At 43.2% G+C, this 24,170-nt stretch overlaps 1 protein-coding gene and 1 long non-coding RNA gene across 16 annotated transcripts in view; one reads left to right on the forward strand and one right to left on the reverse strand.

Annotated features, from left to right (window-relative positions):
* LOC149915640 (uncharacterized) overlaps positions 1-24,170 on the reverse strand; it is a 252,837-nt gene that overhangs the window by 189,937 nt on the left and 38,730 nt on the right. For 4 of the 15 annotated variants that reach the window (XR_016471830.1, XR_016471833.1, XR_016471829.1 and 1 more), the window contains exon 3: positions 13,268-13,330. The exons of the other annotated variants lie outside the window; for them this stretch is intronic. Coding sequence is in view for 1 of the 4 variants with exons in the window: in XM_090151960.1 (XP_090008086.1) it covers positions 13,268-13,330 (63 nt within the window). In the remaining 3 variants the exon portion in view is untranslated. The remainder of the gene's footprint in view (positions 1-13,267; positions 13,331-24,170) is intronic. 15 annotated transcript variants of the gene reach the window in all.
* On the forward strand, positions 1,451-7,762 carry LOC149915642 (uncharacterized). The gene is made up of 3 exons (XR_016472010.1): positions 1,451-2,081; positions 5,419-5,543; positions 7,383-7,762. It is a non-coding gene; the product is annotated as an uncharacterized LOC149915642 (long non-coding RNA).

The following is a 24,170-nucleotide window of genomic DNA, read 5'->3' on the forward strand; positions in this document are numbered from 1 at the left end:
CAGTCAATAGCTCATGGCACCTGGATTTCCCAGCCTGCTGGGTGGTATCCAGCCTGCCCAGCTCCGTGCTGCTCACCACACTGCCTGCTGCTGCTGCTAAATCATCCAGCAATGCCTGAGGGAACTGAACAGTTCAGCAATAAATGCTGGTCACTCCTTGATCCTGGCTGTATCTCTGAGAACAGAAGACACCTGGTACTGACTACCATCACTCTACACTGTATTTCAGAGAGAGGGCTATGCAAGGATACGTGCCTTTTCTTCTTCTATACACCACCTGTTACCTGTCAGCACTGCCTTTAACATACAGAGCGTTTATTTGTATTACTTCACCCCTCTGGCATGTGCCTTCTTCACGAGCACTTTATATCATCACCAGCAATTGCATGTTTGCAATGGCAGCATGAGGAACGTCGGTCACCAGAGCATACTCTTTTTTCCTACCTCAAGGCATGGAAAGGTAGTGGGTGGTTTAAAGAGCCAGGGAAGGAAATAATGCTATGAGCAGTGCTTGATCTAAGTTCCTGTCCTGAAGGCTTGTTCTATTATTCACAGAGCAACAGCAAATAAATCAGGAAAACTAAACAATAACCTCCCACCTCAGTCAGACAAATAAATTTGTCTTCCCTTTTAGTATAGTTAGCATATCTTAATTTATGATTGAAGGGGACAGGTTTGGATTGAATAACCACACACATCAGTACAGGTTAGGGGCTAACCTGTAGGAGAAGAGCTGTGCAGAGAAGGACCTGGGTGTTCTGATGGAAAACAGGTTGGCCAAGAGCCAGCAGTGTGCCCTGGTGGCCACAGTGGCCAGTTGTACCCTGGGGTGTATTAAAAAGAGTATGGGCAGCAGGTCGAGGGAGGTGAGCCTCTACTCTGTCCTGGTGAAGCCACATCTGGAGTACTGTGTCCAGTTCTGGACTCCCGAGTTTAAGGAAAGCAGGGAACTGCTTTAGAGAGTTCAGCAGAGGGCTAGCAAGATGACTGGGGCCCGGAGCATCTCCTTTATGAGGAAAGGCTTCAAGACCTGGGGCTGTTCAGCCTGGAGAAGAGAAGGCTGAGAGGGATCTTATCAGTGCTTATCAGTATCTAAAGGACAGGTGTCAAGTGGATGGGACCAGGTTCCTTCTGTGGTGTGCAGTGACAGGGCAAGGGGCAACGGGCACAAACTGAAACACAGCAACATGAGGAAAAGCTTTTTCACTATGAGAGTGACAGAGCACCAAAACAGCTGCCCAGAGATTGTGGAGTTTCCTCCTCTGGAGCTACAACACACCTGGATGCTTTCCTGTGCAATCTACCATAGGGAACTGCTTTAGCAAAGGGTTGGACTCGATCTCCAGAGGTCCCTTCCAGAGCCTGCAGTTCTGTGATTCTGTAAAATCCTTAAACAACAAGAGAACCAAAACGAAGAGAGCTCACAGTGAACTCAGCACAGCGAGGGAAAAGGACCAAAAGAGAATGGACAGAAAGACAGCTTAATGCAGGACCAGGACCCGCACGAGACAGGTCACAAAAGTTGCAGCACGTGGGCTGCAGAGTGAGGCTGCCCTAAGAGCCTGACCCAGGGCAGCACTTGCCCTCGCAGAGAGCCCTTGTTGCTGTGCACACACCTGCATGCACTTACACTCAACTTGTGGGTGTGGAGTGGCCCAGAGCAGCCGCTGACCTGCCTGGGCAAGGCTGAGGCCCTCCCAGCCCCTCTGCCAGCACTTGCCCAGCACAGCCCCTCAGCAGGGCACCCAGCAGGCAGTGCCCACACAGGCCCCGGCACATCCCCGCACACTGCCCGGCTCTGAGTCATGGCTGGCTGCGCCCCGCAGGCCCCTACTGCAAGCACCCTGGAGCTCCCTGGCTCCCGGGGCCGTGTCTGCCTTAGAGGTGGCTTTGCAGAGCGACACTCAGCTGCAGGGAGGCCGAGTACCTTTGCTGGGTGCCCAGTGACATCACAGAGATGATGCGCAGCCCGGGGGAATCGGGCAAGGGGTGACAGCAGAACCAAGAGGTCTCGTATCCTTCTGCATCGTAGTACAGCTCAGCACAGTGCTCTTGTGACAGGAGTGGCTGTGAACAGCAAGGTGAGAACAGCACCTTTCTAAGAAACTGGAGAAGCCTTCTTGGTCATCTGTCAACAGAAGTCTCCACACCCTGAGAGCAAAGTGCTTTGAAAACAGCGTCCTCTTACGCAGGGGACCTGGCAGAAATCTTCTCTTCCTCCTTCTCTTTTTACAGCTATGCTGATGGTTTTTTGTGATGTGGGAAAGCTTTGGTGATTTTTTGGACAGACACTATGCAAGTTCTTTCAGATGTGAAAGTATAAAGCCAATTTACTGAAAGCTTGTACGTAATTACTGAATTGAATAAGACTTAGGGGTGATTTTACTGCAACTTCTCCCCTCAGGGAACAACACGAGGCTCCTCAAGTAACTTTCATTTGTCATTGATAATACATGATTGAGATCATTGTCCAAAGTATTTCTAATATTTTTCTGTTTCAGTATATTGGCAATTTTAACACAGTAATAAATCTTAATGCAAGACAGTGTTTCCAAGATAATTGTAACAGCTGCAGGCTAGATTACAGGTGTCCTTTCAGACACCAACTTGTTGTATTTATGTCTTGCTGCATCAATTGTATGGCTATTGTAAACTTTATATTATGCAAGGTGTGTAATTACACAGCATTTCAAACTCCCATCACAAGTGCACACCTGGTCGGCTTCTAACAGGCACATTCCTTCTCAAAATGACTACATAATTAGAAAATTCCACTTCTTGGACACAGCACTTCACTTAGCACAAATATATCTTTCTGTGAGATATGCTACCGTTTCTCTTACAGGCTCACTAGACACGCTGTGAGCTGCTCATTGTTTTTAATCCTAACATGACCTTTATACTAAGTAGAAAAAACAACCTTGGGATTGAAAAGCATGGCATGATGTCATGAGCACAGAGAATGATTTCAATGAGGCCAGCACTGTTTGATCAGGGACCAGTCCTCCCAAGGTGCCGAGTCCTCATTTCCTGCAGTCTCAGACCGTAGTTGTGGTCTGAGTAGTGCCTGAAAACTGTTGTCCCAATTAAAATCAGAAAATGAGGCATTTACAATCTTCCGCCACTTAAAGAACACTTACTTCGAAAGTTTCCAACTTCAAATGCTTTATCACACTTGTTCATCTTTTACAGAAAAAGCTCAAAACTTTGTTTTCGTTCCTTCATTCCCACACACACTCAAAATCACTGACTGCCAAAAGCTCAGACTGATAGAAATACAGCGATGATTTTTCTCACTAATTTACTCAGTGGGAACTGCTTACAGCTCGAAGCAGGATCTCTGCAGTATCCCCTCCCTGCATGAACAAACATAAGCCACAACCAACGGGAAACACACTCCAGTTCCTTCTCTGCTAGAAGTGAAAGGCCTGGGAAATGCAGAGAAACCTGCAGGAAACTTTCAGGGCCAGGAACTGTTAGAAGCAGCACCTCTGTTCACACATATGGTTAAGAATAGAATGGGAATCATTGCAAATCATTAAGGAAGAAAATAGAGAGCGCCAGATCTCAAGTCTGCAGAAATCCTTTGAAAAAATAAATGCGTAGATGCTTTCCCACACTCTTTTAATCAGAATTTTAGATTTACCCTATGTGATCTTTAAAACAGCAGTTATCAGATAAAATCACCGCTTCTCAGCTAAGCAATGCAACCCCATGAATTCAGATGAATAAAGGTGTCAGATTTATATGCAGATATTTTAATTCTTAAACAGTTAAATAACAGTCAAAGAGATGCATGGTTACTTACACAAAGGGAAGGCTATAATTGTAACATCTTTGCTCTAAGGTGAATAATTAAGTAGACTCCACTTACAAAAGGATGAGAAGACTTTGCCTCAGGGCATTTTGTACAACTAAGCAACAGGTTACAGGGAGCAAACAAGGCTATATCTAAACACAAACTTATTGACTCGTTGATTTTCATTGCAGAAAAGAAATGTTCAATTTCTAAAAATGCTCATATACTTCTGAGTAATCCTTGGGCGATTTAATCGAATGAAAAGACTCAAGATCACAAGTCCTTATGTCAGAACAGACTCTCATTTACTCATGCATCCTCTTTTTCCTCTTGTTTCTCAATTTACTTGATTTACAATAAACATCAGTGATAAAAGTCAGCCAAAACTAATATTTTTTCATTATTTAATGAAGTCTTTCTATAAAGCTCAACTGTATTAATGAATGCCTTTTGCAGTAGCAGATTTGGAGCTCTGTAATAGAAACAGTAAGAACTACGTCACATATTTGTGTTCAAAACTATTTTCCTTCACTCTAACAGATTTAAAATATTCACAAAAAATAACTGTAAGTTCTGCTGTACAAAAAATACAAAATTCCTGTATTGTTACTGGGTGATCCAATCTAGAAACCAGAATTAAAAGCAGAACTGCTCAGATCAGTCCCACATTTCAGGGGGGGCTTCTAAAGGTGCTCCAGGCTGGCAGTGCAGACAAACCAGCAGTGAGAGCATGAGTGGCCTTGCAGTTCCCTGAGAACAGTAAATAAAATAAAACATCGTTACGTGTTGTCAGCATGTATCCCCTAAGTAGGCTCCCAACAGGAAGGGCAAGATTCCCTCCTATGTATCCTCGGTCTTCTACTCACAGGTTTGAGTCACCCTGTGACAGCATCACACAAAGCCCATTTGAGGCTGTGCTGATGAACAGCTAAGCAGTATCACAGCACTGTGATGCAAAAACCACTACCAGGAATCCGCCTGAGCTCGTCTGATGTCTCAGCACATCCAGCCAGAGATGAGGCAGGTTTCCAGCTGCTAAAGCCCTTGCAGAACCACTGGAAATGGTGCTCACACTGGAAGCCCAGGGATTTTGCATTCAAACATAATTTTAAGCCAACACAACATTTTTCTTGTCCTGTCTTTCTCCCATCTGGAAGAAGGGGCAGGAGGTGGCTTTTTGGATCAGAGTCAGTAAACAGCTCTAATGAGGCCTGGATAGCAGATCGGGTCAGCACACACAAAAACATCCCAAAAAGGGATTAGCAAAGGAACTCAGGATCCTGGGGACACAGAAGGCTGTAAGTCAGTGAAGGACTGGACTGACTGGCTCAACGAGCTCTCCATCCCAACAGGACAAGTATCATAAAAGAATGATTTTTCAGCTTTTCTTTTCTACCTCCTCTTAATTTGTCTGACATGACCTTATCAGGACTCTGCTAGTTATGTTCTGCTTTCCTTATGTAGTTTTTTCAACAAAGTGAAACTGCATATAGTTGTCTCCTTCTGTTATGCATTCAATTCTGCAGTGCTGAAACATTAAAACAATTTGAAAGATATGACAACGAAGTTCCTCAGTACAGTGAGCACGTGGATTGATACGTTTTGATTTTTTTCTTTAGAGAACAAGACTTGTCAGTGCTCAACTAGAAGAGCTGCCAAATACATCATCATCTCTCATTCACTATGACCCAGGTGCTGTCAGCCCAAACTGACTGTTTTCAGTAAAATGAAAAAATCATGTTGGGTGAGTTCAAAACATATCCCAAGAGGTGCCAATTAGGGAGCATTTTAAGTGCAAATTCTAATGTTAATTTTTGGAGTTCATTTGCTCTGCGTCCATTACTGAATCTCCAGCTTAAAATACACTTTATAACCTAATTTTGTACTACACAATCTGTTTCTTTCCTGTTCAACACGCTCCTATAGCTGCACGTAGGACTAGCAAACACATTTAAATATTTGATTCACTGCCATTAGCAAAAGCAAAAGAAGAAAAACTTAATGATAGATGATATGATATGCTGTGCACTGAATGCCTTCATGCTATTCACAGCACATTATTATCAACATACCTCTTCCCATCATGTGCTGTTTTTAGGGAAGTAAAATAAACAGGATGCCACTGAACTCAGGGAAGATTTGCTAGTAACAGAGATTAAAGACTATGGGTCATATAGATGCTGTTGAGTGATTGGTTTTGTTCAAATCATATGTGTTGGTTTTGTTTTGTTGGGGCTTTTTTGCAGGATACAGCATTACACTGAAATGAGGGTTTTCACTGCCTTCAAAGGAATGAAGCACAAAGCTAAAAGCTGCTTTCATACATGTTTTTGTCTCAAAGATTGCTACCAAGATCGCTAATCTAAATTTTGCAGTCATCAGAGTAGCAATTTAATGCATTTCCTCACAGGAGAAATCAAAATAGAAGACCTTGAATTTGTTTTCTTTAAACCTAGCTATATATTTAAATATGCTGTTGTCATTGCAATGCAAGCGTTCCTTGAAAAGACATTAATACCCCTTTATCTGATACAAATCTTTCCAAACCTAGTATTTAAAGAAGATAAATACTTAGCACCTTCTGAATACTCTTGGGCAATTCCCATTCAGTGTTGTCACCTGACAGAGGAAGATCACGGCTCAGCAGCAGGCCCTGGTCAGAGGGCCCAACACCACTGATGGGGCAATGAGCACAGCATGGCTGCTCCCCTGGGCACCTGCTCAGCAGTGACAGTGGCTCTGGACCTTTCTGCATTTCCAGCAGCTCCTCTGAGGAGCAGAACTGCCCCATCCTGGAGCTGCCACCAATGCTGGTGGGTGTCCTGTGCATGCAGCAGAGCAATTGGGTTTACAGCTGGTCCTGTGAGTGATGTTGATATTAAGAGCAAAACCAAAGCTCATTTACAAGAGCATCACCTGATGTAATGATGCAGCTCTTTCCACATGGGTTTTGAGGCCAGAGTTTTGAAATCTTTAATTCAACTGATTTAAGTTTCAATACATTTTTGGTTTTATGGCTTATTGTGGGCAAGATGCCATGAGACATAAGCTAGGTTCTCATAGATGAGTATTTCTGACGTCTTACTAAAGTAAAACAGAAAAGTGATTCCTCCACATCTGCCTCATTCTCAGCATCACCAAAGCATATGCTTCTAATAGACTTCTATGTCCAGACAGAAATCTCCAATGCAAATCTGTTTGATGGCAATGAGATTATTCACATGTTTAAAAATAAGCACATACATAAATGACTGCACCTTTCAAATTTGTTGGTATTGAAAATCATATGGCTGCTTACTTGTACAAGGGTTCAGAGGATGCGTACCCTCTATTATTCAGAAATACAGGAGCCAAAGGGGAAATACCCTCCTTAAAATTCAGCTCAGAAAACATCTAACCTCAATGAAGGATCCTCCTACTTCCCCCCGCCAGTTTATTGTACAGCCATTCATGATGTCCATCATTTTTCAAGTTTACCAAACAATTTGCTTTGCCTGCTTTGAGAAGCACCACCAGGTCACAGGGATGGTGTCGTTCTGTCTGTAGCTGCTCTGATTTTTATTTATTTTTATTTTTTTTTAAGATGCCTGACCTGGTGACTGAGCTTGCTGAGGGAATGCCATGCGAGTCCCTGGAGCTGGAGCCCAGTCGCTGCCAGGGTGCGACATCGCCTGCAGCAGCTGCTGCTGCCCTGAGCCAGAGCAGCCCTGGGAAGCAGATGAGCTGCAGCCAGGGCTCAGGCAGCAGGAAAGGAGCCAAAAGGAGAAACCCGTACACACCAAAATTAAAGTACCCAACTGCTGCCATGGAATAGGTCAGACTAAACTTGAATGAATTAAGAAACATCTTTGGATACTTCTGCTTGCATGTATTGCTTCACATTAGGAGCTAAAATGCTCAAATGACAGGTAAATTAATTTATTTTCCAGCATGTGTGTGCATCCTGCAAGAGCACAATTTCCCAGCCAACGTAAGACCATTTGGTCAAACAACATTTGCAATTCACTTCTATATTTAGGGCACTTCCCTGCAAGAGCCCACATGTATTTAACAAGGTCAGCAGATAAATTTGAGAAAGTCGTTTGCAATTTCTGCTAAGATATAAACAATGAATGAGAGCAGTTCATTGCTTTTCTATTTTACAATAGGAAAAAAAGTTGTAATGCTGGGAAATAGGTTACAAATCCAACACCCATTGCAGTGATTTTGTCATATTTCTTAGCAAACAGTGCCTTTGTCCACCTCTTTAAAAAGATACAGTAAGATCAAATTTAATCCAATTCTGAACTTATAAAAGCAAAAAAGCCCTGGACATTTCTTAAAAAAAAAAAATTCCACTAGAAAAATATATGTAAGAGTCAGTTTCCACTATTTTCTATTCCAGAAAAAGCAATATCTTACAGAGAAATGGCAAAGATAAACAACCACCAAAAGAAGGAGCAAAGTGTTGTGAGGACACTCAGTTTGGTCTCAACCCACTTCTCAATTCAGATGGAAGATTAATTCTAATTGTAAGCAAGGTCCTAAGCATCAGTACAATTTTAATAGTCTAAGCATCCCTAATTTTCCACTTCTTTGAATAAACTATTTTGTGGTACATACAGTTTCAGTAGCAATCACTATAACCATAAACGCACTCATACTTTTCTACTGGAGGTGTAAGTGACGATGCAAGACAACACAACAGAGAATCACAGATGTGTGATTAGCAGGAGTTACCATCTTCTGAGCCCTTTTCAATATAACTTGGCTTACGTCATTTTTAAACAAACCTTCTAAAAGTTTGAAGTTAAGGTTCAGAAAGGTCAAACTTCTAATAAAATAAAATAAAATAAAATAAAATAAAATAAAAGCAGTAAGTACTGCCAGGAGCTCCAGTGTTCAGGAGCTCTATTCAAAGGCTCTCCATCCACGGTCCCCATTCTGCCTTGTCACTGACAGAGGCCCAGGGAACGCCACACAAAATTCCAGAACTGAAACTTCATTGCTAAAAGACAGCCTTCTCAGCACTGCTCAGTGAAGTCAGCTTTGTAAGAAAGTGTGCATTGAAAAATTAATTCAGCACGACCCCCTGCTGAGGGCCAGCACTGCACCAAGCACACGCAGCGTTCCCAAGCGCTGAGCGCTGGAAGGGCGTCCCGAACTCAAAGGGCTGTATCTCACAGCTCTATCTCTGCGTGAGCTCTAGCCCAAGGAAACGGAATTCACCGCTCCATGGACAGCTTCCAGGAGCTGCTTCCGTATGCGCTGCATGCCAAAACTGGGCCTAGTCGGCTGTTATTAAAATGTTGCTGTCAAGCTATTAAATGCTTGAAAAGCAGAGAATTAAAAGAAGCTTTATGCATGCACTCCCCACAGTGCTTCTAATCATGCCATTGATGTCTGGGGATCCAGTTTCCTTCAAAATTTAGTTACAGTTTGTGTTTATAAATCATTTCTTTCAAAGACTGCCACCAAACAACCAATCTGGTTCTCAGTCTAATCTGCAGTTTGAACAGAAATAAGATTGTGCTCAAAGCTTGCAAAGCATTCTTCAAAGGCACTGCTAAGAGCAGGTGCTCTAGGGGACGAGTACTCCCAGAAATGGGGTGTTTTGAAGCATCCATTCCTCCCGTTGGACCAGTTTGCAATGGGGAGTGAGGCTGGGAGCCTGCAAGAAACTCTTCCCTCACCTGCATTGCCCCCAGTTTTGCATCGTTCCCATAAGGTTCCCAGGGCACCTTTGGGCCAACGCAGCGCAATTCAGCTATGGAGCAATGCTGAGCTACTGCAGGAAGACCCAAAGCACAGCTTCTTATATCTAACAGTCTGCTACCTAGCTTTTCGTCTATATGAGAAGATTTTCTACTGCCTTTTCATTTGCACGTTCGATAGCAGACCTTTCAAAGAATGAGGGGGAAAAAAAAAGGAAGGAATAAAATCAATGCCTTTTTTTTTTTCCCCTCCCACAGCTTTTATGAATTTCATTTAGGAAATCATTAGGGAGGGATTAAAGGACTGCAATAACTTTGGTTTAGGGGAACAGACTAATACTTCCTGTTCCTGTCTAGGATACTTCATAATAGACAAAATATTCTCTATATCTAATTACACAGCAATTTCGTGCTGATATATCTCATATGCTATGCAGGGAAAGGAAAACTTTAATTTGCAAATCCAGAATGAATTTAATTCTCCCTATTACTATTTGTACTTCCAGAGATCATTTAGGAATCCCATTTCATGATCTACACCTCACTGGATGCCATATAATTGCAGGGGTAAAAAAACGTACTCTTTCCTCTCAAAAGTATACATCATAAGAAACGATAAATGGAGACAATGCCAGGTAAGAGATTGATAAGGGATATGGCACAGGAAAGCAGTGGAGGATGCCTAAAAAGAACTGCTGTGGTCAGAGCAATGCACTTGGCAAAAGCATCCTGCCCAGACCTCCTGACTGCCGCAGCTTCTTTGCCTAAGGGCTTTGCAATACAGTGAGCTCTGAGCCTGGACAAGACAGAGGTAGATAGGAAAAGCTCCATGAGAGAACTGTCCTGCAGGAAGAACTGGATGATTTTGCCATAGTCTGCTATCTGGAGATCTAAAGAGAGGTGCACGGTGCCATGCTGTGGGGTGATGAACCGAGGAGGGCAGTGGTGGAAGCAGAGGGCTCTGCTGCTGGGACCAGTAGCAGCCCAGGAGGCGGCAGGCACTGAGAGAGGTCTCATCTGCACAGAACACAGAGGTCTCAGCAGGGATGGAGACCTCTACGTACCAGTACAGAGGTTTGTGAGGCTTGGTATTTTAAACAGGTGACTGCACAAGATGCGTTTACAAGAAAACACACACAGAGGAAACAATAGAATAACCACAGAAACCAGTAAATGCAAGGATGGGGACCTGGCTGATTTCATCAAATGCCTCTCACATGGACAGAGATGCAGGCAGCTGCCCCAGCTGGGATCAGCACAGCCACGCTGCCCAGCTGCCCACACCTCAGCCCTGCAGACATGAGACAAACACCACAAACACAAACAGGGGGAAAATAATCATCCTGTAATTGACTGCTCACTAATGGAATCTATTAATTTCTGGCTGTAGAAGAACCAGCTAATTTGTGGTTAATGGTGTTTAAAAGATAAACAATCTCGACTGAATCAGACGTGCATAATCTCTCCAATATTGATGCCATGTCTTCATTCTGGGGAGATTTCATCACTTTCAGGAAAAAAAGGAATAACCCTAGGCAGCTAACCACTTCCAGTGACACCAGTTAGGGCTGAGGCCTCGTTGTCCTGTTTAACCTGGACCAAACGGCATAAAGTATTTCCAAGAGCTTCCGAATCGCTGTGACATTCTGCAGTGTCTGGGCTGTAAGAGGTGAGAAGGATTAAAGAAACTGCTCTAAAAATGCAGCAGAAGGCTGACCTGACTATTCAGCTCTGAGGACTGAAGTAACCCAGATCAGTGAGAACACCATCCAGGCACGGACGCTTGCCTGAGGTGAATTTGAAGCCTGTCCTTGTTTAATCCTTAGGCAGGGAAGGAATCACTGGTAAGATGATAGATATTCTTTTGTAATAACTGTGGGAGCACCCTTGAGAGGAAATCCCACAACTCTGAGACTGGCTTTGCTTAATTTAATACTCCTAATTCACAAATTTTTTGCTCAAGCATTTGATACAAGATACAAAGGACTTGATATCAAGAAAACCTTGCTTCTAATGCCCTCTTGACAGATGATTACACGAGTCTAATTGAATTTAGATCTTGAGATACGCCATTCAGAACTTGTTTGCATTTCACTAGAAATGAGATGATCATCAGTTACCTTTACATAGAAATTGTGACACATTTTCATGCACATGAAACAAATACCAAAATATTCAGGTATTTCAGTGCTTCATTTGCATATAGTTGCTACCTCCATGCAGAAACAGAGTAATTGCTGTGAGAGGTAATTACGTGCTCACAGGTAATTTACACAAAAGGGAAAAAAAAAATCCTACAGCTTGCTCATTTGGGAGATGTTTGGAGCAACAAAAGCTCACTCCCAAAAAAAGAGCTGGAGGAACACCTGCACGTCTGCCTAGGATGCTTTTCTTCATGAACTAAAAAAAAACCAACTCCACTACTTTCTCATGAGCTGCTTTCTTTTTTTTTCCCCAGAAAATTATTTTCCCTGTAACTGGGTTTTAAATAGCATGAAGAAACATACATAAAAAGTCAAAATGTTGTTATTTATCTTTTAAGACCAACAGCCTCTTGGATAAAGCTCTCTAATTATTGCAATTTTGGGTTCAGTGACAGAACAAATGTGTACACACAGAGGTATAATTGATTCAAACCAAATCCTTTTTAGCCAGAAGGAAATATTTCTTTGATTTATGCCAATTATTGAGCAAAGGAAATTGTCACTTTGCAAATCAATGACTTTAAAAACAAGAAAACACTTCAGGGCTCTCCAAATCCCTCTCCTAATTTGGAGGACACAGTACCTGCCAAATATACATTCGTTTGTGCTGATTTTGGATTCCCTTCAAATTTCAGTATGTAGATATTTTACTGGAGAAAAAAAAGTTTCATTACACATCCAATTCCTTTTCCAGAACCACAAATGTGGATAAAGAATTTCTGAAACATCCTGCCCCTGTGCTGGTCGCTAGGAGGTCACTGCAGTCTGCCTTACTGCTAGAATTTATGAGTAATTAATGGCATATCTGAAATTTGGATCCAGTGTATAGATGTTGTGACTCAAAACACAGCATAAGTCTTATTTTTCACAAGCTTAACAAAGAGCTGCTTTGCTAGTCCTACAAGTCCTCCCTGAACTCCACCAAAATATGAATTAACTCCTGGGAAATCAGGACACCACTTGTTTTTGGTATCAGGCCATGACACCATTGAAATTGGCTTAACTATAATGTGACAAACCTAACTCCTGGTGTCCTTCCCTTCTGCTTGCCACCTGAACTATTTCTCTCAAAGTTCTTCACCTATCATAGAGGAAACTCCTCTCATAACTCCCATTTTCCTCATAACTGTGCTGAGAACTCAGGCGCACAACCAGCAGATGAACAGAAACAAATGGAGAACCGAGATTTGTGATTTATTTTTCCCTCCAGCATTTGGGGCAGTACCCAGACTCCTGTGAGCGCTGCCTGTCGCCCCACGGCCACCAGTGCTGTCCCCACACAGGGCAGGCTCTGTGCCCTGCTCCCAGCTGCCACGTGCCTGCACCAGGCCATGGGGAACAGCCCTTCTCTGCTGATGCTAAATGCCAGGCATGTCTAATTTCTAATGCCAAAGTCGTGTAACAGCAAACCACTCACAAGTCTCCATTAGTTGCCTGACCAAATACAACAGCCATCAGATGGTGCTTTATAACACCTGCTTCTCTCTTCCTCTTCTTTTTGGGAGAAATAATCTTCAGGCTAGAAGAATCTGGCAAAGCTCTGCCATCCTCGCTATTTCCTTACATCTCACCTCACATTTGATCTTTTTCCTCTCTACTTTCTTGACATTGCCAAGCTTCCAAACATGCAAAGCCTGAAAGAAGCACAAAAGCTTCAGAATTACTCCCCAGACAAATATCAGAAAAACACTATGCTTTCTTATACATGACCTGTAATGTGCCTTTGCATAACATGCTTTAAGTGTCTGTTCCCTTGTATCTTTGTTGGTTTGAAGTAGGCTTTTTTGTTTGGTTGGGGGTTTTTTTTGGTCCTGTTTTGTTTTGTTTTTCAAAAGGTCTTCAGCTTAAAACACAGCAGATGATTCTGTCACACAACATTTTCAGGGCACTTTCATGGGACTTTCAGCCAGCAGCCTGCATGGCTGTGCCTCACTTCCTGAGCTCTAGGAAAGCAGAATGAAGGATGTCACAGTGTCTGCAAGCGCTTTCAGGCTCAGATGAAGTGTTTGTCTGTGTTCAGTTTTAAGCTGCTTTTATATTTTACTGGGAATAGAGAAATGAGAATTTCATATGTTGACATAGTACGTCAACCATATTTTTTAGGAAGTACACAGGTATATATGTATTTGGAGACCTAAGTAGGAGGATTTCAAGCAAATGGAAATCACTGTAAAACAACAACACACAGCTTTTGTAAAGCAAACCGTGAAGCTGATGCCTGGGTCATGAAATACCACATCCCATTTTGCAGTGAACTTCTTTACCCGCAGCCCCATCACACCTGTCTCTGCTGCTCCACAGGGTGGGATTTTAGGCAAGGGAATACTGGGCAAGCTGCTGGAGGTTGGCTCCAGAAAGTCCATGTGTGCAAAAGGTGTCCTAAGGAGGAAAGCAGGGAGGAAAAGAGACCCTGTGCTGAGAGCACCAAGGACAAACCTGAAACTCTCATCTGGGTATTGACCAGAAGACACAAATATCAAGGCTTTCTTCTTCTGACACTTTCGCCATCAGTCTTTAGTTTGTTGCCACTCATTGCACTGACCTGTAAAGTCGAGACTTGACCTTTGTTGGAGTCCGAGTGAGAAAGCAGATGAGATGCTGGGACGGAGGCAGACTTTTAGCCTCAGAGGTTGGCAAGGGAGGCAGAAGTGCTGCGCCTGAAATCTGTGTTGGGCCGTGACCAAGACATCACTTATTCCACAGCCATCCACGGACTGTCACATCATTTCAGTACGAGAAGTGAAGGGTGGTCTGACACGCAAGTCATTTTATAAAATCAATATTCCTAAGCCTCACAAGAAAAGAATGCATTTGAGAGTCAGATTTTTTCAGGAAGAAAGTCAAGTCCAAACGCTAGTTAGGCCTGTCTGCAGATGTGAATTGTGCATGTAAAAATATACACAGAGACTTCTTTAAACATGAAGCCAGTGTTATAAAGGACTAGGGGTAATTTTCTAAACAAAAATATGGTCCCTGCCTCAAGAACCTAACTCAGTAGTTTGCATGCTCAGAAGATACTCGCACTTAGGGGAGAAAAAAAGAAAGGGGGGAATATTACACATATATTATTTATTTTTGAATCTATATAAAATCACTATTCCACACCCAGAACATGGAGGGCTGTAACTTCAAGGAGGAGAGAAGCACCCTTCAAAAGATCACCCTGAAATAATAATCAAAGCTACGCAAGGATGCTACTGCTCTTAATACAAAAAATAGCAGCAGCAGAAAATTTAGGATCCAGCTACCTTATTGATCCTGAACTTGCACATGTGATTGCAGGAGGAATAAAAGTCAATCAAGTAATTGTCAAGCTAATATGATAATGTTAATGTCAAAAACGTGATGTTTTCTCAGTATACCGGGCATTCAGCAGACATACACTACCATTCCACAGTCACTGTGTGTTCTAGATGTACCCACCTCTCCAAATATGAATGAAATCCCTCTGTCAGCCTTCTTCCGCTGGTGCTTTTTTTTCCACATGCACGTTTTAAAGATGGTCTCTCAATGTGCTGTGTCTTGGTCAATCAAGAGACCTTCAAGTTCTTGCAAGATTTCCTCACAAACCAAATCTTTCCCAACTTTGAAAAGAGATCCTGGACACAAAATATCCAGTGCCCCTTTAAAGCTGGGGCATCTCCCTGGTGTGACCGACCACCTGTGCTTTCGGAAGACTTTGAACACAGAGGCTATGGCAAAAGGAACAAAATAGAACAAACGGCACCTCAGATTTGCTTTTAGCTAGGCTCTGAATTCCCTGTTTTCCTTCCAAAGCACAAACATGAAGCCTCAAAGTCTGCAGAAGAACAGGAGCGTTCTGCTTTGGATTACGGCTGAGCGGTGCTGACCTGTGCGGTGACAAAGATCCCTGAACCAGCCAGGGCAGCTTCTGGTGAGAAACTACAGGGATGGAACAGAAGTGCTTAAAGAAGCACAGAGCCTTGCAGCTCTCCTCAAACCAGCATGGGCAATCCTTGCCCCACCAGCCATAAGAAGTCCTGGGCAAACTCTGCCCAGAATTAAATATTTAAGTCCCACCGCAAAGCAGACAGCTCTGTATTTGAATCACTCTGAAAGATCGCAGTGTTTGGAGTTCTTAACCAAGCTGTGTTTGGCAAAGTTACAAAATCACCTTTAAAAAAAATCTACTCATTTTTCCACTGTCAGTGCTCCTTTATATGCATGATGACAAAACTGAATCCAGTTTAAAAAGCACCTGTCAGATCTGTCAGCTGTCAGCAGCACTCTTTTGTTGTTTGGTTACGCTGCCAGGCGATTCCAGCATGTTTTCACTAAGAGCAGGAGGTGTCATCTGGATAGGCAAAACAAAACCTTGCGACTCACTCAGCAAAATCAGACAGACATTACAGCTTGGTGGGAGACAGAGACTGAGGCTGCAGGCTCAGACTATCTTGCACAGTGCTGGTCCCACCGCAGAGCTGATCCCACCGCAAGGAAATAACACGGTGACCAGGCAGCCCATAGCCAGCAGCAGGTCAGAGCTCTGGGACCCAGTGCTTGCTCCCTGCATTGCCACAACGCTCACAGAAAACATCCCATTTGTTCAAGAGAGGTAGCAAAACAACACTGGAGTTAATATGGGGGGGCAAATATGGGAATACATAATTTCTATAAAGGAAAATGGTGTGTAATTCCTTTGGAGACATACACTAAAACTAAAGCTATTTAGGCATTCACTTCTTTTATCTTGCATCTGAGTTTTTGCCACTGTGAACTACGGCATTTTGCACCCCATGCACCTCCTGGAAGTTACAACAGTTGAACTAATGACATCTGTGAAAGTCTTCCCCCTTTGAGAGAGAAGTGATTTTCAGTCAAATAGCTGAGCATTTTCCCCACCATCTGCACAACCTTTTGTTAAAACACCTTCTATGCTCAAATACCTGATTAAACAGACAGAGGGGAGAAAAAAAGCCTTTGTTAGAGTTCTGGCATCCCATTTCTTCCATTAGATTCTTCCAACAAGTTTTCAGCCTAGAATTAATATTCTTGATATTTTTACTCATAAAACTTCTGCAAAGAATAGAGAAAGAAAAGAATTGATAATGCCCCACCGTTTCTGTATAGGATGGAGGACACACTACTGCAAAGCTCCTCTGCAAGTCAATCACCTGCTATCTACAGCAGGTAGATATGACATACAAATATGGTAATTTATATATATATAGATTTACAAATATGGTAAAGACAGATTGAAATACAAGGGAAGTGTAGGGCATGTATCTCCTATGCACCAGTACTTGTCCTTAAAGGTCTGGGCAAGCATCTATTATTTCAAATGGTTGGCAAGGGCTTTGGTCCAGCAAGGCGAAGACAAGATTGTGATTCTGCTTTATGTTGGGCCAACACTGAAAATTCAGATTAAAATACATGGCCTGCTGTCAGCCTTCGGTAGTTGCTCAAAATTCAGGTGATCTGCTCCTTCGTATTGTCATAAAGCAGCATTTGTTCACAGCTACATGCATGAAACCGAATGCTAGCAGTTCACTTTCTGTCATCAGGATTAGGTGTATTTAGATGAAGCTCACATTAAGCTCACTGAGAAAAGGAATTTCAGCCACACTCTCGATCCCTGGAAACCATCAGCACCTCTGAAAAAATACATAAACATTAACTGTTTGCTAAGAAATGGATTGCCAACTGGATTGGCACAACGTGCAGTTCCTGTTAGGGGATGGGCTGCCCTATCAGTCAGCATTGGCAAGTAGGGACTGACTGCCCCAGATGGCTGGGAACATTTAAGCAAGATGGGACCCAGATGTCAGGGAAGCAGTGAACAATTCAAAATCGTATCACTGAAATGCTTAATTTCCCCAAACAATTATGCTTTCAAAAATTAAACTAAAGGAGTGTAAAACCAGGAACCCCTGAACTCTGGCAGGGTTGGAAAGGAAACCCAACAAGTGAGGGCTGCTTCAGGTGCCCCATGCAGCCCCCCGTTTCCTGGCCATACGGGGCTCCTTCCCCTTGGCTGCTTCCTCTACACGTTCCCTTATCTGGGGTGATGTGCAGGGCCATCTACGGGGGAAAAGCCTGGCAGATGCAAGGCCCAAGTGCCAAAAGTCTGGATGCTTTTTTATCCTCGCCCTTGCCAGCAGTGGCATCTGGTTGCATTGCTGGCTCCTCGCTTGGCACTCAGTGGGGTCTATGGCTCGTTCTGGCTGGCACTGCTGAGCTGCTGCAGGTCTGGTGGGTCAGTCTGTCCCTGCTTAGCACCAAAAGCCTCTGCTTGTCACTAACCCTTTCATTCTCAATGGGATAGGAAAGCAATCAGCTTTTCGCCAAGCATACTTTCTGTAATCTTGCTGTGCTCTGCTTAGGATCCAGGACAGCTGAAGCTCACTCTCAGCACACAAGTGTTGAGGCGGGATAGTTTAGCATTAGCATAAAGTTTTCCTAATTAAATTCTCTCCCGCTTCAGGTTGGACAGGAATGCAGAGATTGCTGCATGTCAGGATGGAGACACATTGCAAGCAAACAGGGCAGAGATAGGTACAGGGCTGAGTTTTCAGTCACGTTCACCTCTGCCTACACACTGTGCACAAGCTGGGTCTACACCTAGGTGTTTGCATGAAGAACTAAGCCTTGTGTCTATTTATGCATTCCTTTGTGGTGCCAGATTTTTGTATATTCACATGGTGCTGCGAATATCTAAAAACTATAATCACTGGAGTTGGGACTTCACTCATCAGAGAGGCTCAGTAACATTTCAGAACAAGACACCTGACTGAAAACTGCACAACTGCCAAATAAAAACCAATGGAGTAAGAAGCCTTGAAATTTATATTTTTCTTCCTTCCATCTCCAATAAAAGATTTATCCTGACAAAGTCTGACTTCCTTCTCTTCATGGCACGTAGTGCAATGATCAGTCACTGGGTTTCACTTCTACATGCAAACAGCAAAGCTAGACAGGCACATTGGTGGCTACTGGAAATCTGTTACAAAGGAATGTTTTCACTTCAGTGGTTCAGGGATTCATCGAGTGGAAATAAATTTAGTTCTTAACACACTTCTCTACTACATTTAATTCTACAAATTGTAGGATGTCAGAGTTCTCCCTTGGCTTGATAGCTCGGTAATCTCAGAGCAGTCTCTGCTGAACTGTCTACATTGGCTCAAGGCAAACGGGATAATGCTTCAACTGCAGTCACAGAAGGGCTTGCAGTTTAGCCCACATAGATTCAAGTGTGGGAATGATCATCCTCAACTTCTCAGCTCTTTGATGCACTGTATGAAAGATACCCACAGATCTTAACCAAAAGTTTCCTACTTTAAAAGCAGAGCCAAGCGGAGGAGCCTGGTCTTCTGGCCGCAGAGTTTTGCGTGAGTACATCCCCATGTGAATACACTGCTTTGAATGATGTAACATGAAAGGATTGTCTGCATTGTGCGGAAATTTGCTGTTTTCCATTACTCATACTTGTAAATGTATCTGCTTTACAGTTCCTTCAGAAATGAACAAGTCTTAGCATCAAGAAACATTCTTAACACATTTTTAGGCAACACAAAAACAACTACTAGCCATTCCACCGTATCAAGGAAGTCATTCATGCTTTGCAAAGGCTTGCAGTCTTATATAATATTTATGCAATGTCTTAGATTCCCCACACAGCTATAATCAGCTCTTTTCACAACTTTGCTCTGGAAGACCCACAACCTCTGCTGCTAACAGCAGTACCACAGTGGAAAGACACGAATGGCCTCAGATGTCTGAGTAAGGAGGAGGTATTGCTGCACTTCACAGCTGGGACTCTCACGTAGCAAACAAACAACCCCCTCCTCCCCTCCCTGAGCTCTGCTATGCTGCAATCCCTTTCCATCTTTTACAAATCATAAAAGATGGCAAAATAAAAATATACATTCACACACACACAAATTGCAGCCATTAAGGAACTGTACCAAGGTGTAACTTAGAGTCAAGTTTGATCTCCTAGCAGTACCACTGCTGGCTCCAAAAGACTCTGATCTGATTGAGAACTGACTGCAGGACCTCAACTCCAATCACACGTGCTTGGGGGAAGAAATGCTATGCATCAGCTTGCCAAAATCCATTCAGAATCAGCATCGTCCTGTGTGTAATGTGATGTTTATGGTAAAAGCTTTTGCTAGGTGAGAATGTCAGAGACACGACATTTTTATGCACACCGAAGTACTACATGCACCAAAGTACTACTTTTAACAGCAAGGAAGATGTAGTAGCCACAGAAACTGCCTGGTCTTGGGCTTGATCTACTTCAAATACAGCTTTTGAAGAGGATTCAATGGAAGGAGTTACAGTGGCAAAACTTCAAATTACTGCAGACTAAGCAATTCTTCCTAAGTGGCTTCTTTTGGTGTTCCTGCTGGAACCAACACAACTCCAGAAAGCTTCACCTGTCATGCAGACCTCCCATCTCCTTGCTTGCTCTCAAAGCTGGCAGGGACAGGCAAATTAAATACTATTGCAAAGACGTTCCCCAGCAATCAGGTGTCCTCAGACACACGTATATGGCCCATAATGCAAATGCAGTGCATCAATCTAGAAAGATCTAACCACAAGGCAACGATTTCTACGCTTGACAAAGGATTTCAACATCAGGTTCACGTAAATAAGGAAAGATAAATCTATGACCTCCTCCATCACGGTTCTGGACTGAAGTCTCTAGATGTAAACCCAGACTGCCCTTTATAAATACAGGATTTTACATGCACTGTGCAGTATCCCACATGCAGCAGAGAGTGGTTTTTTTTTGTTTGCTGGTTAGTTTTTAAAGGCCATAGGAAAGCGTGCAGACTGAAGCCCTATCGTTTAACTCACTGTTCATCTCATCAGGTTTCATTCCCTCAGCAGCTGAAGTAAAGCTCCCTACTTTCTTGAACAGTAAAGCAGGATCAACCATTTCCTGCCTGTGAGAGACTGCTATTTTGAAGCAGTCCCTGATTTCTCCTGAAAAAAAATCTGAGGGCTGCTCTGAAAGTAATGCCTCCTATTTTACTATGTTGGCCCACAATGCTTCACTGGAAAGCATGATACACATGTATTTCTGCTCTATCCCTCCTCACACATGAAATCAAAAGAAAATTCACCTTTTCTCCAATGCTTTGTAAGTACAGGTAAGGTGCTTTTGTGTATATTACATTTTCCTTGACTTCCTCAACCAAAAGATAAGTCTTAAGCTTTGCAAGGCTCCCTCCAGAAGGGAACCCCAGCAGTATCACCATGCCATGAACACTTTTTCATTGCAGCACTGGAGTGGAACAGTGAATCCCAGGTAAAACTGGGGAGAACTGGACTGGCAAATCCTCAAGAACTGGACCTTACACAGCCTGGGAGTGGCTTCTAGGGAGCCTCAGCGTGAGCTCACCTCTCCCGGCATGCATCCATCTGTGTGCACATGGATCGCTCATTGTCCACAGATGACTCACGGCAGGACCCGTGCTGAGCATCAGCTACCTCTGTCTGTAGATTCAACAAGACAGGCAGACTGTAACCCACCAGTTTTTCCAGGGAATTAAAAAAAAAAAACTGTAAAAGTGCTACTGGCTATCAGGGAGGTCTGTCCTTATACTAAAATGAAAGGCTGCAACATCTTGCAAAGCCGAGGACACAACTCCTCTGACCATCAAAGACGGTGCACCGCTTCCCCTATTAAAACTATGTTTCACTACAGCTGAAAAAGACACGCTCCAATTGGTTTGTAGGGCCAAAGAGTCACGATGTCTTTGCACATTTAGGTGTGAACTGCATCAAAAATAACAAAGTCCAAATACTGGAAAAATACAGAAAGAAAACGGTCATTTTTTCCCATGCTGCCCTTGGTAATTAGTACACCATCTCCTAAATTTGATTTCTCTGCTGAATTTTGATCCCGTATGTACCTTCCTAACATTTCTGGTTGCAGGTCCATTCCAGCAGAAGAGGTTTATCATGAAACACTGTTCCCAGCAGGGGCTGACAACTGTCTGGAGCTTGGTTTGATCTGTTTTCTATGGTAGTATGTTTTGATTTGAAATGGAAGCAGTAAGATAGTTATAACCGGAACATCCACAGTAAAAGGGGGTCACACGAAACATGCCAGACCTGTCTGGGCAGGTCTAATTTAAACACCAGCCTTTTAAAAACGGGACCGTCTTTGAATGAGATTTCTTTGTACTTCTGAAGACAGCACACACCCTTTTCCTGCTGCTTGATTAAACAGCACTTGCCCAATGAATAGATCTTGATCAGGAATAGAAAATGCATGGAGCTGTCCTAGGGAAAATGTGCTCTTTCCTTTCCCAGACTCACCTGTGGGAAGCTGCATACGGCACTGAGCGCACTGACCTTCCACGCCAGACCCCCCACATGCAGGCCTCTGCCCCATCACCGCTTTTTAAGTATTTCTTTTAAACGTTTCAACATAATAAGCCATTAATGAAAAGCCTCTCACAGCCAAGCTGTACGGTTAGATCTGCCTTTGCCCTGTGCCTGTTCTGGAGAGCAAGCACAAACTAAGACATGGGCCATTCTGTGAGACAGTACAGCCTAAGATCTACCATTACGGTCACAGCAGAAGACCTGAAGCACCGACATCACTACTCTGACTTGCAGAGGTGGATCCTCCCTTGCTAAAAATAACCTGTTTTCACTGTGAATAATCATCCTTAGTCTTGTTCCCACTCACCCAAAAGTACAAGTCAAAGAGCAGGTGAGTGCTGAGGAGAAGCTGATTTCCATGTGCAAGGTGAACATGAAAAGATTTTTACACTTGCTGCCAGGTTTTCTTTCCTGTACCAGGAACTTCAGAAATAAACTTCTACATTGAACTCCTTGCAAATGCACTGAATTCACCTGCAGCAAGCATAAACTCAATAATATAAATACACGTCTAGTAGAACATAAAACTTAAAATAACTAATGAAAACTCAGTTCCATCTAAAGCAAGCAGTGCTACAAATCTGGGATTAGCTCTGCTCTCCATCCAAGTCTTTCTTTATGATCTTGGACATCGAACTCTGGATGAAATCAGTGTAAGATGGCTACCCCAGCTCCCATTAATTTCAAGACTTTGCTGTCTCACGTTTCAAAATGTCAGGCTGAAGCTGTGTAAGCCTCAGCTCTGTTACTATAAACTGGAACCAAGAGTACTTCTCTACCACGTGGCAGTATCATGGGACTCAGTAACTCGTAAGTGGCAGACCACTCCAGCATGGCAGTTATGTGTGCGTCTATTCATCTTGCACATGGACAAGAGCGAGGCCAGGCTGGCCCCATCTCGTGGGGTGACTCACATTCACGAGGTACTCACATTCATTTGGAAAGACAACTAGGCATGACTCAATGGATCAAAGCAATTTATCAGAACTGAAATCAGCACCTACTGTTAAATTCTGAATACCTTTCTGTCAGTTCATTTACATATTAGAGCTTTCCATGGCTGGTATTAGCTGAGACTAGGCCCATTTGACAGGCAGAATAGTTAATTATGTAATTACGAAATTTCTGCAGTTGCTCTTGTAAACACTCTACAGAAATGGAAGCCACGCTTACAAGTCATTTCTTTTTTTACCTCGTCGCGTTTTGTATTCTCTCTTTTTGGAGCACCTAACAAGGCCATGGACAGCAGGCACTGTGCCTCCCCCTTCTATCCAGCCATCACACAGCAGCCAGGGAGCAGAGGAAGATGGAAAGACCATGCTGCAGGTAAAGGGCTTTAACCAGTCCTCTCGAATGCACATCCTGCTATATAACCGTGCAGCTGCCTTCCCAATGGCAAATGTGGATCATTCTGCGAAAAGAATTCTTTGCAGCACTTTATCCAACCAGGCCCTTGTTTCCCAGTGCTTAGACAAACACTTTTTGGTTTATGTAAATAGTTGGTGGATCAAATTTCCCTAGCTGCCACACCCAGCCAGCCTGAATCACCCAGAGAAACATAAAGAGAGTCAGCTTTTTCATACATGGCTTTTTTCTTTTTTTAAACCAAAGTACACAAGAGTTGCTACGTTACCCCCTTCCTACCAGCAAATAGATCTATCACTCTGAAAGAATTTTTCTATGCATCAGCCCTCCTCATAATGCTTGTTAAAGTTTGATCTCACTCAGAGGAAGAACGGTGTTTGTGAAACAAAGCAAAATGAATGCTTGGAGCGTGCCTTTACTTGGGGACGTGATGTTGTGGCTCTTCTAGCAGGGCTGAGCTCCACCGCCAGGTGCTGCAGCCACCAAGCACTGCCCCAGTGTGGGAGAGGAGGAGCATGCCAGCTGCTTGCATTGGCAGTATGAAGGTTCCATGAACTCATCTGCAGGTACTCGCTGGCTGGCGTGAGCTGGGCTTGCTTTTCTAGGAATATCAATGTAAAACAAGGATGCTTGTTTTTTTGTAAGGCCAGTTGATACTCTAGGGAACACCAGAAACGATTTCAAAAGCAAAAACTTGTATTGTGATGTCTCAGAAAGCCTCAATTCTAGTGTTAATAATTGCTCATT

Source organism: Phasianus colchicus, chromosome 17 (genome assembly GCF_987193195.1).
Source record: "Phasianus colchicus chromosome 17, bPhaCol1.hap1.1, whole genome shotgun sequence".
Classification (NCBI taxonomy): Eukaryota; Metazoa; Chordata; class Aves; order Galliformes; family Phasianidae; genus Phasianus; species Phasianus colchicus.